This window comes from Lithobates pipiens, unplaced genomic scaffold (assembly GCF_037356315.1).
Source record: "Lithobates pipiens isolate NorthernLeopardFrog02 unplaced genomic scaffold, aLitPip1_a1.2 Scaffold_8, whole genome shotgun sequence".
Taxonomy (NCBI): domain Eukaryota; kingdom Metazoa; phylum Chordata; class Amphibia; order Anura; family Ranidae; genus Lithobates; species Lithobates pipiens.
In genome coordinates this window covers 469,422,452-469,437,228 of record NW_027507903.1, presented here as the reverse complement: position 1 = coordinate 469,437,228, position 14,777 = coordinate 469,422,452, and the positions used below count along the sequence as shown (strand labels likewise).

The window sequence follows — 14,777 nt, the reverse complement described above, 5'->3', positions numbered from 1 at the left end:
CTTACCAAATCAGCATAGAGATCTCCCACTCATATTTGTCTCTTCGTGGGCTAGTAACTTGAAAAACTACAAAGTACAAGCTGAGGAAAGCTTTTAAAGGCAATAGAAGGCGCTGTCCTGAGAGACTCTGAGTTGTATCTTGGCCCATTGCTACTGACATGATAAGGCACCAAGAAAGGAAAATTCAGGAATTGTGTTATTGTGTAATTTTCCATTATCTCCGAATGACAGTTTTTCACACATGGTGCTGGTTAATTATAAATAAGGGAAATTATAACCCACCTGATTGTTACACAGGGAGGTCCAAAATGATAGACAGAATTCAGGAGATCTCTAATCTGAACACTTGCCTGTTATAAAGCTTATAGTGGAAGTGTCACAGCAGCTGCGCTCTGGCTCTGCCCATGTCACCATTGTCACTCGGAAGTTATAGTACCAGGCAGGAAGCAGATTGGTCAGTCTCTACAAAAAAAGTATATATACATATATATATAAAATCTCCACATGTTTACTAGCTAGTAGTAGTTAGTTACATTTAATGGATTTGTTCTGTAATGTTAAAAAAAATTGTAGCTTCTCTAAGCCACTTCTTCAGTTTCAATGAGCGTCAGGAAGATGCCCCAGCATTTAAATCAACACAGGTAGCACAATTACCTCAATCCACCATGGAATGTGTAAATGTTGATTGCCCATGAACAGAATAAGAGGTGTGAAAGTTGTGGAACCATCCTTTTCTACAGTAGTCTCATGATCCCATGCTTGGTTTAGGGATGTTGGCATAGATATCAGTTCCACAACTGTTGTTTTGTCTTCCCAATATACAGGCCTTTGCATTCCTCTGTACATTATACTGCAAATACTAAGTTACTTTGCTTGTGTTTGGGTGTTGGGTCTTTTGGATTTATAAGCTTCTGTCTCAATGTGTTACTGGAATTGAGGAACACAGGAATGTAAGGTTTGTCAAAGATCCTTCAGAGTTTTCTTGACATTCCAGCTACATATGGGTTGACTATATTACTCCACAAACAATTATAGCACTCTGGACTTGGAACTAAACAAATGGCTTGGAAAAGTTATGAAATGTTTTCAACATTACATAACAAATCCAGTTGTATGTGATTAATACTAAGCTAGCTATACTATAACCTGGATAAATGAGAACCTTCATTGACATATAATCTTACTACATTGTTGTTGTAGCACTGGGCTTGTTTACACCAGAACGAGGTGCAGGAATGGAGCATTCCATGTGTGTTTCCTGCACCACAAGTGAATGTAATATCCTTTTGATCTCCATGCGGGTGCCAATTTATTGTTGATGTCACCCCAAACGCAGATCGCAAACACAGTGCATTTGCAGGCAACAAATAGCATGGTACCACAATACCATGCGGTTTGGTGCAGTGCATTTTTAAAAGTAGTGCAAGAGCTACTTTTTTGCAGTATAATGCGTTTTGCAGCCCATTCAATTTAATGGGCTGTCAAAACGCACCAGACAGGAACGCAATAGAATCATATGGGAAACACATTTTTTCAGTGCAATCCAGGTGTGAACAGATCTTAAATACACAAATATTTAATGTACTATATTTGTTTATGTGTGTCTATCATGTGTCACTCTCTCTCTCTCTTTTCACGCATATGCAAAGCAGCACTTAATAATGTCTGTTACACAGACAAGATGCACTGTGACTGTTTGGAAGGTCTGTGGTTGGTACTTCATGCAATAAAGCAAAGAAATAAATATACTTTACCACTGTGGATGTTAAGGAAACGGTTGCTGCAATTTCATAATATGATGTCCATTCCGATGTCATGGTCACAGGGTTAAAATAAAACATTTCCACAATATATTTCCGGAAGACTCCGGAATATGGGCGACTCCAGCTCAGCACCACGGCTGATGGTCCCAAGGGGTACAGTACCAAATCTTTTATTCCAGTTGGTTCTGGGAAATAAAAGGCAGGTGAAAGTCTGTCTCTCTATATATTTATCAGCAAAAATTGATTCTGGATAAAATTTACATTGACTTCACAAACTCATGTCTTGGAGTAGTAAGGTCGGCCATACAAAGTTCGTATCTCAGCTAGTTCAGCAGGAATCCGCTGAGATTGGAACCGTTAATAGGCAGGCTGAATGTACCAAGCTGGTCAATCGATCACAACCAGCCTTTTGGATTTGCTTATGATTATCACTAGCGGCTGCTATAACCACTAGTGATAATCACTGTCTTTTCCCGCCTCCCCGCTGGGAGCAGACAATTGTTCGGCAGGAGGGATTCCCCTGTCAGTATTGTCTGTGTTGATGGGGGGAAACGTGCAAATTTCTTTCCTGCAACCTGTGGTGACTGGAAAGAAATTCGCACTGTGTATACCTGCCTAAGTAATGTGATAGTAGAATTGAACATATTGTGGTTTTCTTTTGTTACATTGTTGCTGCTAGTATCAGTTTTTTTTTTTTATTAAGGATTTGTTGTTGCAGAACATATTAAAGAGAACAACTCAGAACAGAAAGGGTAAGCCTGAGGATGAGACTGGAAGAAATAAGAATGGTGTGTGTGTGTAGGGGTGAGCAAATATGCCTGGGTTCAGTTCATAAAAAATTCTCAAAGTTTGCAGATGCATTAAAATCTATGGGGAGTAATTATGATTATTCAATTCTGGCCACGCGTAGGGCTATAACGCAGGCTATTCTCAACCAAAAGGCATGGGAAGCAGGGTACTGCCCTTGGAGGCATGTACCAATGTTAAACTTAAAAAAAATACATATAATAAAAAAGTATCTACCCCTGCACAGAATGGTCAGCTCTCCCTACCACTTCCAACACAAATGTACAATATGGCAGCTGTGAGATAGTCCTTTAATAGAAAGCTTATTGAGTTATCTATTCCTTCAAATGATTGATTCTTGCAACTAATGCGTAACTCTTGCAAGCAATGCAACTAACTGGGGACAAAGACACTGTATTATAATACAGCTGCACTGTATTATAGATTGTTCCTTATTTCTGGCAGCAAACCTGCTAGTTGTTAGTCAATAGTGCATGATTCGTGAGATTCACGAATTGTGAGGATTTGCCACAAACACATAATAGGGTGAGCCCAAAACTCATCCATAGTGTTAAGTCTTGAGCCATCAAGTGTTTCAAACTGTGCCCAGCCACAAGATAATTAGACGTTAAGTGTTTTTCTTAACAGTAGAGAGCCCTTCCAGTCACATGATCATTTGCTGTACAAACTACTACTAATGGAAACTATGTTTGCAGAAAACAAATGCACATGAGATCTCTGTCTTTACCTGAACATTACAACTAGCTATCAGGTCACTATTGCTGGATGGTGGGGTTAAGTCCTGGGGAATTTATATTTCCATTGATAATCCACCCACATGTACGTTGCCTTGAAAAAGTATTCATACCCCTTAACATTTTCCACATTTTATCATGTTACAACCAAAAACTTAAATGTATTTTATTTGGATTTTATGTGATAGACCAACACAAAGTGGCCCATAACTCAAAGTGGAATGAAAATGATAAATGGTTTTCAATTTTTTTTACAAATAAATATCTGAAAAGTGTGGCATACATATGTATTCAGCCCCCTACTCTGATACCCCTATCTAAAATCTAGTGGAACCAATTGCCTTCAGAAGTCACCTAATTAGTAAAGAGTCTACCTGTGTGTAATTTAATCTCAGTATAAATACAGCTGTTCTGTGAAACTCTCAGAGGTTTGTTAGAGAACCTTAGTGAACAAACAGCATCATGCAGGCCAAGGGACACACCAGACAGATCAGGGATAAAGTTGTAGAGAAGTTTAAAGCATGGTTAGCTTATAAAAAAATATCCCAAGCTATGCACATCTCACAAAGCACTGTCCAATCCATCATCTGAAAATGGAAAGAGTATGGCACAACTGCAAACCTACCAATACATGGCCGTCCACTTAAACTGACAGGCCGGGCAAGGATAGCATTATTAAGAGAAGCAGACAAGAGGCCCATGATAACTCTGGAGTAGCTGCAGAAATCCACAGCTCAGGTGGGAGAATCTGTCCACAGGACAACTATTAGTGATGCACTCCACAAATCTGGCCTTTGTGGAAGAGTGTCAAGAAGAAAGCCATTGTTGAAAGAAAGCCATAAGAAGTCCCATTTGCAGTTTGCGAGAAGCCATGTGGGAGACACAGCAAACATGTGGAAGAAGCTGCTATGGTCAGATGAGACCCTAAACATACAGCCAGAGCTACAATACAATGGCATAAATCAAAGAATATTTATGTGTTATAATGACCCAGGTAAAATCCAGACCTAAATCCAACTGAGAATCTGTGGCAAGACTTGTAAATTGCTGTTCGCAGCTGCTCTCCATCCCGTCTTACAGGGTTTGATCTATTTTTCAAAGAAGATTAGGCAAAAATGTCACTCTCTAGATGTGCAAAGCTGGTAGAGACATCCCCAAAAAGGCTTGCAGCTGTAAATGCAGCGACAGGTGGTTCTACAAAGTATTGACTCAGGGGGGCTGAATAGAAAAAATGCACGCCGCACTCTTCACATATTTATTTGTAAAAAAGTTTGAAAATAATTTATCATTTTCCGTCCACTTCACAATTATGTGCCACTTTGTGTTTGTCTATCACATAAAATCCCAATAAAATACATTTACATTTTTGGTTGTAATATGGCAAAATGTGGAAAATTTCAAGGGGTATGAATACTTTTTCAAGACACTGTACTTTACTAGCTACTTATAAATTGTTGATTGAGGCTAGAAACAGTAGTGGATTTTTATTAATGCTTCAAAAACCCAATCCTAGTAATACTTTCCAATAGTTGTTATGTTATTTATGCTGTTATGATTAGGGTATGAGAATACATATTTATACCCTCTATTGGCAACAATTAGCTGAGTGGAATTGAATGGAAGTGGCAGAATCTCCTTGGATATGTTCACCAGACTACAGAGTGTGTCAGACCACAGGACCTTTCCAGAACTGCCTGGATATATGTTTCGAAACTTAGAGCAGCTGCTGCACAAGCGGTTGCAGGAAAAAGCTAATGGTGAGGGCAGGAACTCTAAGGATCTATTGCAAGTAAGAATCTGTGCACATTTACTTGGACATTGGACTTGGAACACTTCTCCTTTTTTGTAGAAAAAAAATATAAATAAAATATTTTACCAATAGAAAAAAGAAGAGGATCTGATGGAGGTCCTATTAATGGGGTCTTTTGCAGGTAGACGACCACCCTGTACTGGGCGCCAGGCATTAAGTTTGTGATAACATTGCTGGTTAAATTGACCTGAAAATACAAAACACAATGATTAAAGAACGTCTAATATGATTGTGTACATAATAAATGAAAGCAGGAAATGTGTAAGCCCTTGTACACGCGGTCGGACATTCCGACAACAAAATCCGTTGGATTTTGTCCGACGGATTTTGTCCGAAACTGGTCTTGCATACACACGGTCGGACAAACTTGTCGGAAAATCCGATCGTTCGTAACACGATGACGTTATTACGATGGGACTACGTTCAGGCTAGTAGCCAATAGCTTTGGTCTAGGAATTTGATCTGAGCATGCGTGGCACTTTGTCTGATCGGAATTTGTCTACAAACGATTGGACAAAGTCCGATCGGATCATGTTGTCGGAAAACTTTTATATCCAGCTCTCAAACTTTGTTGGTCGGACATTCCGATGGAAAATGTCAGATGAAGCCCACACACGGTCGGATTATCCGACAACACGGTCCGATCGGATATTTTCTGTCAGAATGTCCGACCGTGTGTACAAGGGCTAAGGCATGTAACTTATATCTTTCTCCCTATACCTGAGATGTGACATAAGTTGGAAGTAGTGATCATCGAGTACCCCATTCTCACCCCTAGCAGGGGACATCTTATTATCTGTAAAATTAGTGTGTCTCTTGTTTGCTTAAATATGCGCTGTTACCTCTAAGTGAGAAGAAAGTCCTACTACAGTATCATATTAATACAATACATATTACTCACAACAGTGAAAATGCTGCCCTACCAGGACACCAGAATCATTAGCTGGACGTTTCATAGATAGTTAATAAACATGAAGATTAGTGATGGGTGAACAGTTCAGCCCAAGCATAAGTTCGGTCTAAACTTTGGTTGTTCGGACGTTTGGAGAACAACGAACATTATGCGGTGTTTGTGGCAAATTTGAAAGCCGCCGAACCCGTTAAAGTCTATGGGACAATAACATGAAAAACAAAAAGTGCTCATTTTAAAGGCTTATATGCAAGGAATTGTCATAAAAAGTGTTTGGGGACCCGGGTCCTGCCCCAGGGGACATGTACCAATGCAAAAAAAGTTTTAAAAATGTCATTTTTTTTGGGAGCAGTGATTTTAATAATGCCTAAAGTGAAACAATAAAAATCAAATATTCCTTTAAATATCGTGCCTGGGGGGTGTCTATAATATGCATGTAAAGTGGCACAGTTTTCCCGTGTTTAGAACTGTACCAGGCCAGACCTGAAGGCCCTGGTATGGATTTTGGGGGGACCCCCACCCAATATTTTTTTACATTTTTGGTTTGGGGTTCCCCTTAATGTTCATACCAGACCCAAAGGGCCTCGTAATGGACTGCAGGGGGAACCCATGCCGTTTTTCTCAATGATTTTTATCCATATTGCCAAGACCCGACAATTCATTACAGCAGTGATCGGTTTTGGATGACTTTTTTTCCCTTTAGAAATGTCATTTTGCTGTGGTACTGTTCTAAACACTGGAAAAATGCGACACTTTACAGGCATACTATAGACATCACCTAGGCATGATATTTAAATTGCATTGATGCATGTCCCCTGGGGCAGGACCCGGGTCCCCAACCACTTTTAATGACAATAACTTGCATTTAATTATTTAAAATGAGCACTTTTGATTTTTCATGTTCATGTCCCATAGACTTTAACGGTGTTCGTTCCGAATTTTTTGCCTGTTCACAAGTTCTGTTGCAAACCGAACCGGGGGGGTGGTTAGGTGGTGTTCGGCTCATCCTTAATGACGATATGACTCTCATGATCATCTGGGGAGTGAAAATAAATTCAGTACAACACACAGATGTCTAGTTACCTCCTTACAATAATATTTCTCCAGCCTCTGACTTTCCTTCTGCTTCTGGCATGTCAGTGACTGGACAGACACAATAGCATCACTATTGCCTTCCAGGGAGGACTTCCACAACACCAATGCTGCTGTAGAATTGAAGATGCTCACGGTCACATTCTTTGGTTTTTCTGTCAGCTCTTCAAACCATTTTCCGTCAGGACCTTACCCAGAAACAAAAGTAGATTGTGAATGAATGCTCAAAGATATCTCATTTAGTATGTTTTGACAATGTGGAAAACTGAGATCTTCACATAGCTCTCTGAAAAAACATATAAACCAAGCCAACCAGCAGAATGTTATTGGAGCACTAGTGTTTACTAATGTTTGTGATATGCTGTATATTTACATATATACGAGGTATGTCTAAAAGGTTTGCTGAATGATCCTATATCTCAGTGGCAACATGGGCCAGCTGTGTGCGCATGCATATGGCTATTCAGAGACATGTCAAGAAGTGCTACCTAGTGTGGAGTACACATGACCATCAAGGTAAACCCGCTGTGGGCAGTCAATCGTAGTCAGAATGAAAGGTAGGGTCACAGTGCAATGGAGCATTAAGTGAACATCAAGTTCTGCTACAAATTAGGGAAAACTGAGACACATGAAATGTTGGTGCAAGTGTACGGGACGGAAGCCATTAGCAGAAAAGTTGTATACGACTGATTCAAACTCTTTCGCAATGTGAAAGAAATGACTGAAGATGAGCCAAGCTTGTGTCGGCCGTCGACAAGCAGAACCCCAGACATGATCGAGCGACAGCGACAGATGCTGGCACAAGATCGACAACATGGTGCGCACCATCATCCACAAAGATTTGGGTAAATGGAAAATCTTTTCCCGGCTTGTGACGCACAAGTTGACAGACGATCAGAATGCAAAATGGATAGAAACCTCTGGAGATTTCATTACCAAGTGTGACCAGGATCCATCCTGCGCCTGTGCACTGTGAGATCCACGTGCGCCAATTCTTGGCTCAGTGCGGCATACCTGTTCTCGATCATCCACCGTATGGCCCTGATCTGGCGCCGGCGGACTTCTTTCTGTTTCCCCTCCTGAAGAGCTTCATGAAAGGCAAACGTTTTGGGGATGTGGCGGAAATCCAAGAATGTAGGACAGTGGTTTTTTGATCGATTCCTAAAGATGCCTTTGCTGACAGTTTCCAGAAGCTTTATGGACATTGCAAAAAGTGTGTTGTGAAGGATGGCGATTATTTTGAAGGCCAGTAAAGTGCATGGCCTGGGAAAATATAAACAAGGAAAGAATTTCTCCTGCGCTTGTGAAGGCATTGCTAGTATAGAGTGGTAGTACTTTCAAAGGGAGGGAATTAAAAGATGATCATGCATGTCTCGCTGCCTAAGCTGACCAGGGGTGGTCCGAAGAGAGCCAGGTGAAGAGAAGAGGTGGAAGGCACGTGATCTGACGCTTTGATCAAATTGATACAGTTTATTTATATACAGAAACAAATAAATGCATATAAAAAGTAACTACGTATTCATAAAAACGGGGTTACAAAATATACACATTAAATTTTAGAACTTGGACATGTCCATGCAAGGGCAAGTGCTAAAAGGTGGTTGACGGGTTTCAAGGAGTTCCCTCTTCATCAGAGCCTTGAAGAACAACAGGAGAAGTCTGTACAATATGGTAGACAAACGTAAAAGGGTAGTTGGGAGGTATATCACATGGTAAGTGATGGATTCTCCTTAGCTTTAAAGCTGTCCACATCCCAGCACTCTATATAATGTAGAGAAATGTGGTTTGTATGTTATATATATATATATATATATATATATATATATATATATATATATATATATATATATATATATATATATAGATAGATAGATAGATAGAGGGATTCCATATGTGTCTGTCGGTTGTACCTGCATCTGAGTGTGTAAAGATGTTACAGCCAGAATGAGTGAAACTAGGAGGAGGGCCAGAATGAATGGGGCCTGCAGAAGAAAGGGTGATTTTGATATGCTGCAGTCTGCTTAGCAGATTAAAGAGTTCAAGGCAGAGGGTGTGTCCTGTAGTGGGTAGAGGAGAGGGGTGTTGGAAAAGTACAACAAAAAAGTTGCTTATAAACTGACTATATACTGCATATGCATTATGCCTGTCTAAGCAGCAGGTGGTGCTGTAGTATTATAGTGTATAGTTATGTTATCTATGATATAACAGAAGGTTTGTCTATCCTCTCTCTATGTACTTGGATGCACCTTGTTCTTGTGTTCATGTTTCTCCATTCTGTAAAGACATGCATTAAGCCGTATTACTGCATATAACAAACTTCCAGCATGATTTGAATACTTTGCTAACAAGGGAATTGTGACACAGCTCAGAGTTCATCACAGCATCATTCAGTTTTCTCCCACCCTCCCTCCCTTGTTTGTTTTCATTTGGGGGAGCATTTCTGAAGGTGCTGGGGTATTTGTAGTGGGTTTTGGGGTTTTATGTTAGCTTGCCATTCAATTTCTTGGTCCTTTTTATTTTCTAGTCATAGCAGCAGGCAGGGGGTCTTTTGGGTATTTGAAGGTAGTGCTGGTTAAATATTGGTGGAAAATAGTGGGCTGGACCCATCTAAGGTATGAGTGTCCCTTCCTAATTGTGGAAAATTGTTGGTTGGGCCCATCTGAGGTATGGATGTCCCTTACTAGCAATACGGTGGTAACATCAGGGTATTAATTAGGTTGTATCTGGCAGTACATAAGTGGCTAATTGTCCCTAAGGCGGTGTAGTTGCAGCTTGGGGTCCTTGATTGGGTGGCAGATACAAATAATTAATCATGAGTATATAGGCTCTCCAAGACCTTAGACCTTATTCTCTTGTCATAACAGCAGACAGGGGGTCTATTGGGTTTTTGAAGGCGGTGATGGTTAAATAATTGTGGAAAATTGTGGGTTGGGCCCATCTGAGGTATGGGCGTCTCTTCCTAACAATACGATGGTAACATCAAGGTATTAATTAGGTTGTATCTGGTAGTACGTAAGTTGTTAATTGTTCTTGAGCCTGTGTAGTTGCGGCTCTGATTGGGTGACAGATACAACCAGTTAATCGTAAGTATATAGGCCTTCAAAGACCTTAGACCAGGCATAAGCTGAGGTTGGTTTATTTGCTATGCATTGACTGTATTACATGCATTAACTTGTTTACTTGTGAATGTTGTATTTATTGGTTTGTAATAAAAGGCTGCTATGGCCATTCGACTCCAAATTAAAAGTGTCGTCTGGTCATTTTGGAAGGGGAGTTTGGTCAAGTGTTTAATGTTTTATAGATAATCGGAGCCTCTACACACTGCAGGTCCCTCAGTCACGGTAATTTGTTTGTATCTTCTGTTTTTTTTTGTTTTCTGGTACCATTCACCAAACTTTTTGGACACACCTCGAACTTATATACTGTAGGCCACCTGGAGGATTCTTTTTTCAACATAACTTGAGTTTCATTCTAAGTCTGATAAACTCGTGCATAATTTTTCAGAAAAACAGAAGGATTTTTATCCTTCATAAAGGCATAGTGCAAGGTTCAGGGCAGTGTAGTCACCAAACAAAATATAAAGCCCACCATGATTAAGCCTCTCAGCACACAGGCAGTCCCAGAATTCTTCACTTACTAATATAGAAGCTGAGCGCTTTGGCATCACTGCTTTCTCTAGTGTCACAAGATCCAGAAGAGCTAAATGTTCTAATGGTAAATGTGTATTTTCCTGGCTCCGTCAGTTCTGTTACAAAGTCATGAGTATTTTCATCCACACTAGAGATTAACGTCACATTTCCTAAACAGACAGAGATAAGAAAAGTCAAATATTTCTAAATATAGCCTGAAGTTGACCATAATAGGAAATTTACATTTTTACAATGTTCAACATTTTCATCTTAATGTGTTCCTAATATGAATTTAGCTCAGATCATCATATAACTAATTTCAAAGATTCTGGAGGGTTTCTAGGGATCTGCAGGGAACATTGGAAAAGTATTCATATAAAAATGTCAGCTCTCACCAGTCCAGTACAAAGGATCAAAAAAAACTATAAAGATGTTTTGGGTGAAAAAAACAAACAAAAAAAAACCTGAAGATTTAGGGCCGGTTCACACAGCGAGGCGCGGCGAGGCGTCTCCGACTTGCCTCGCCGCGACCTGCGGGGACCTCAGCGGCGACTTGCAGAGGACTTCTGTATAGAAGTCAATGCAAGTCGCCCCCGAAGTCGCCCCGAAGTAGTACAGGAACCTTTTTTCTGAGTCGGAGCGACTCGAGTCGCTCCTCTCAGAACGGTTCCATTGTACAGAACGGGGGCGACTTGCGGGAGCGAGGCGAGGCGAGCCGTGTCGCCTCGCATCGCCTCGCTGTGTGAACCGGCCCTTACCATTTCAGACACTCGCTCTGAATCAATAAAACCTGAGATGAAACCATATTAAAGGAGATGGTGGAGTCACTGCTCCGAATTATTTACTTGCAGGCCTGGTATACAAGCTTTTCATAACAAAGGAAGTTAAAGGGGTTGTAAAGGTAAACATTTTTTTCACCTTAATGCATTCTATGCATCAAGGTGAAAAAATGTCTGACAATGTGACTTTAACTTGACTCTGCTTTGATCCCTTATGTATAAGGCACTCTGAGAACACAGCTCTCCAAAGAGACAAAGCTGGTTATTTGATATCTTTTCTATTCTAGGCACACATTTGGCTGTCCAGTCATAGGCAAGAACATTTTGGGATTTTCTGGGGCAGCATCCATTGGGATAAAGTATGAAAAATGTATCCTTAAAGCCTAAGCTTACCTAAAACAAAAAAAGAAAACAAAATCAGTACAAGGTACATTATTTACTCAGGTGTCTGTTTATGAAGCAGTGAAATCGATGCTTCGTTCTCCTCTGTGTGCCAGTTTATGAAGCAGTGTAGATCGCTTCACCTTCGGAGGAGTGAAGCGATCTACAAACACTTCCAACAGTGGAGAACGGCCCCTAATACTGGAATCTCGTGAGACTTTACGAGATTACAGTACTAGAAAATCACAGAAACACAGAGATGTCAGTTTATTAAGCAGTGATAAATTATCACTGCTCAATACACTGACAGACGGCGTGGTTAATGCTAGTAAAATAAAGAGTCCCCCTACATTATATATATATATATATATATATATATATATATATATATACACACACACACTATATATATATATATATATATATATATATATATATATATATATATATATATATATATATATATATATATATATATACACCTATACACATTATATACATATATATATATACATACACACACACACACACACATAAATATGACAGGGGGACATGGTTGCAGTGTTGGGGGGTCTAAACGAGGTATAAGGAAGTTAAAAATCTTCCTCTTTCCTCCTCAGATCCCCCCAGATTCTCTCTTCACTCCCCGATTCACCACCTCTGAGTTGGTGAATCGGGGAGTGTGAATTCTGACACAGATCATCAGATCGCAGCTTCATAAACTGGCCGTTACCGTGGAGTCCAACCTACAGCCAGCTCCTTCTGGCTATTTAAACTGCCTTGCTTATTCCTTTAGTGCCTTCGCCTGGTCAACATATTCAGTGTGTCTCATCTGACAGATGTTCCTGATCTGTATTGTTTTTACTATTACATTAAAGGTGTGATTTTAACTGTATTTTCTTTCTCTGCCTGGATCGTGGTCCCTGATACTGGTTCCTGCATTCAATGAACTATTCCTCAATTCCTACACACATAAACACACACACACACCCCACCACCGTAATCTTGCATTGTGGCAGCGGTTAATAGAGCCTTTGATAACACACATCAAGAGTGCCTGACTTTGCCCACTGCCCGCCGTTTCTGCACAGCTTCTGTATTCATAGAAGATGTACTATCGCTTCTGTAAATAAAGCTCAATCTATGAACTGAGGGGGTGGAGTTTTCATTCATCTATCCATCCATAATCCATTCATTAATGAAGGGGAGGGGTGAGGGAATTATGGAAGATTTCAATGCATGTTGTCTGTTTTCATGTTACGGATTTACCATACTTTTTTCTGCACTGTGTCTCTGTGTAGAGTCAGGGGTTTACTTTCTTATCACAGAGCCTCCAGCAAAAACAGTGAGCAGCACAATAGTGACATTACAAAATCTCACTCCAATTCTTCAGACAATTCTCTAACAATCAGAGCTTTAAAGCGGAAGTAAACCCTGATGGGTTTTACTTCTTCTTTATTCCCCCGGAAAGTAAAAGCATAATGGGCATCACATATTAGCCCATTATGTTACACTTACCTGCAAACGAAGCCTGCGATGTCCCCGCTGGTGCCCGAGTCCACCATTAAAGATATTTCCAGTACCTACAGTTAAGCCTTATTATATGCTTACCTGTAGGTAAAAGTGGTGTGTAAGGGTTTACAACCACTTTTAATGATCTCACGTTGCAAATATACAGCTATGAGGCTCTACAGTTGTGCTCATAAGTTTACATACCCTGGCATCATTTTTGATTTCTTGGCCATTTTTCTGAGAATATGGAATGATAACACGAAAACATTTCTTTAAATCATGGTTAGTGTTTGGCTGAAGCCATTTATTATCAATCAACTGTACTTACTCTTTTTAAATCATAATGACAACAGAAACTACCCAAATGACCCTGATCAAAAGTTTACATACCCTGGTGATTTTGGCCTGATTACATGCACACAAGTTGACACCAAGGGGTTTGAATGGTTATTAAAGGTAACCATCCTCACCTGTGATCTGGTTGCTTGTAATTAGTGTGTGTATATAAAAGGTCAATGTGTTTCTGATCTCCTGACAGACCCTTGAATCTTTCATCCAGTGCTGTACTGATGTTTCTGGATTCTGAGTCATGAAGAAAGCAAAAGAATTGTCAAAGGATCTGCGGGAAAAGTATAAAATAGGAAAGGGGTGTCAAAAAAATCCAAGGCATTGAGAATGCCAATCAGCAGTGTTTAAACTCTAATCAAGAAGTGTAAAATGAGGGGTTCTGTTGAAACCAAACCAAGGTCAGGTAGACCAACTAAAATTTCAGCCACAACTGGCAGGAAAATTGTTCAGGATGCAAAGAAAAACCCACAAATAACTTCAGGTGAAATACAGGACTCTCTGAAAACATGTGGTGTGGCTGTTTCAAGATGCACAATAAGGAGGCACTTGAAGAAAGATGGGCTGCATGGTTGATTCGCCAGAAGAAAGCCATTACTACACAAATTCCACAAAGTCTCCCGCTTACAAAATGCCAAACAGCACAGAGACAAGCCTCAAATCTTCTGGCACAGTCATTTGGAGTGATGAGACCAAAATTGAGCTTTTTGGTCACAACCATAAACGCTACATTTGGAGAGTCAACAAGCCCTATAATGAAAGGTACGGAGGTGGATCACTGATGTTTTGGGGATGCGTGAGCTACAAAGGCACAGAAAATTTGGTCAAAATTGTTGGCAAGATGAATGCAGTATGTTATCAAAAAACACTGGAGGGACATTTGCATTCATCAGCCAGGAAGCTGCGCATGGAACGTACTTGGACATTCCAACATGACAATGATCCAAAACACAAGGCCAAGTTGACCTGTCATTGGCTACAGCAGAATAAAGTGAAGGTTCTGGAGTGGCCATCT

At 40.2% G+C, this 14,777-nt stretch overlaps 1 protein-coding gene across 4 annotated transcripts in view; it reads right to left on the bottom strand.

Moving 5' to 3' along the window:
* PTPRO (protein tyrosine phosphatase receptor type O) overlaps positions 1–14,777 on the bottom strand; it is a 112,939-nt gene that overhangs the window by 56,013 nt on the left and 42,149 nt on the right. For all 4 annotated transcript variants that reach the window (XM_077468583.1, XM_077468582.1, XM_077468584.1 and 1 more), the window contains exons 6-10: positions 10,754–10,915; positions 7,108–7,304; positions 5,181–5,301; positions 1,755–1,948; positions 351–462 (exon numbers count right to left, since the gene is read on the bottom strand). In XM_077468583.1, the coding sequence (XP_077324709.1) occupies positions 351–462; positions 1,755–1,948; positions 5,181–5,301; positions 7,108–7,304; positions 10,754–10,915 (786 nt within the window). The remainder of the gene's footprint in view (positions 1–350; positions 463–1,754; positions 1,949–5,180; positions 5,302–7,107; positions 7,305–10,753; positions 10,916–14,777) is intronic.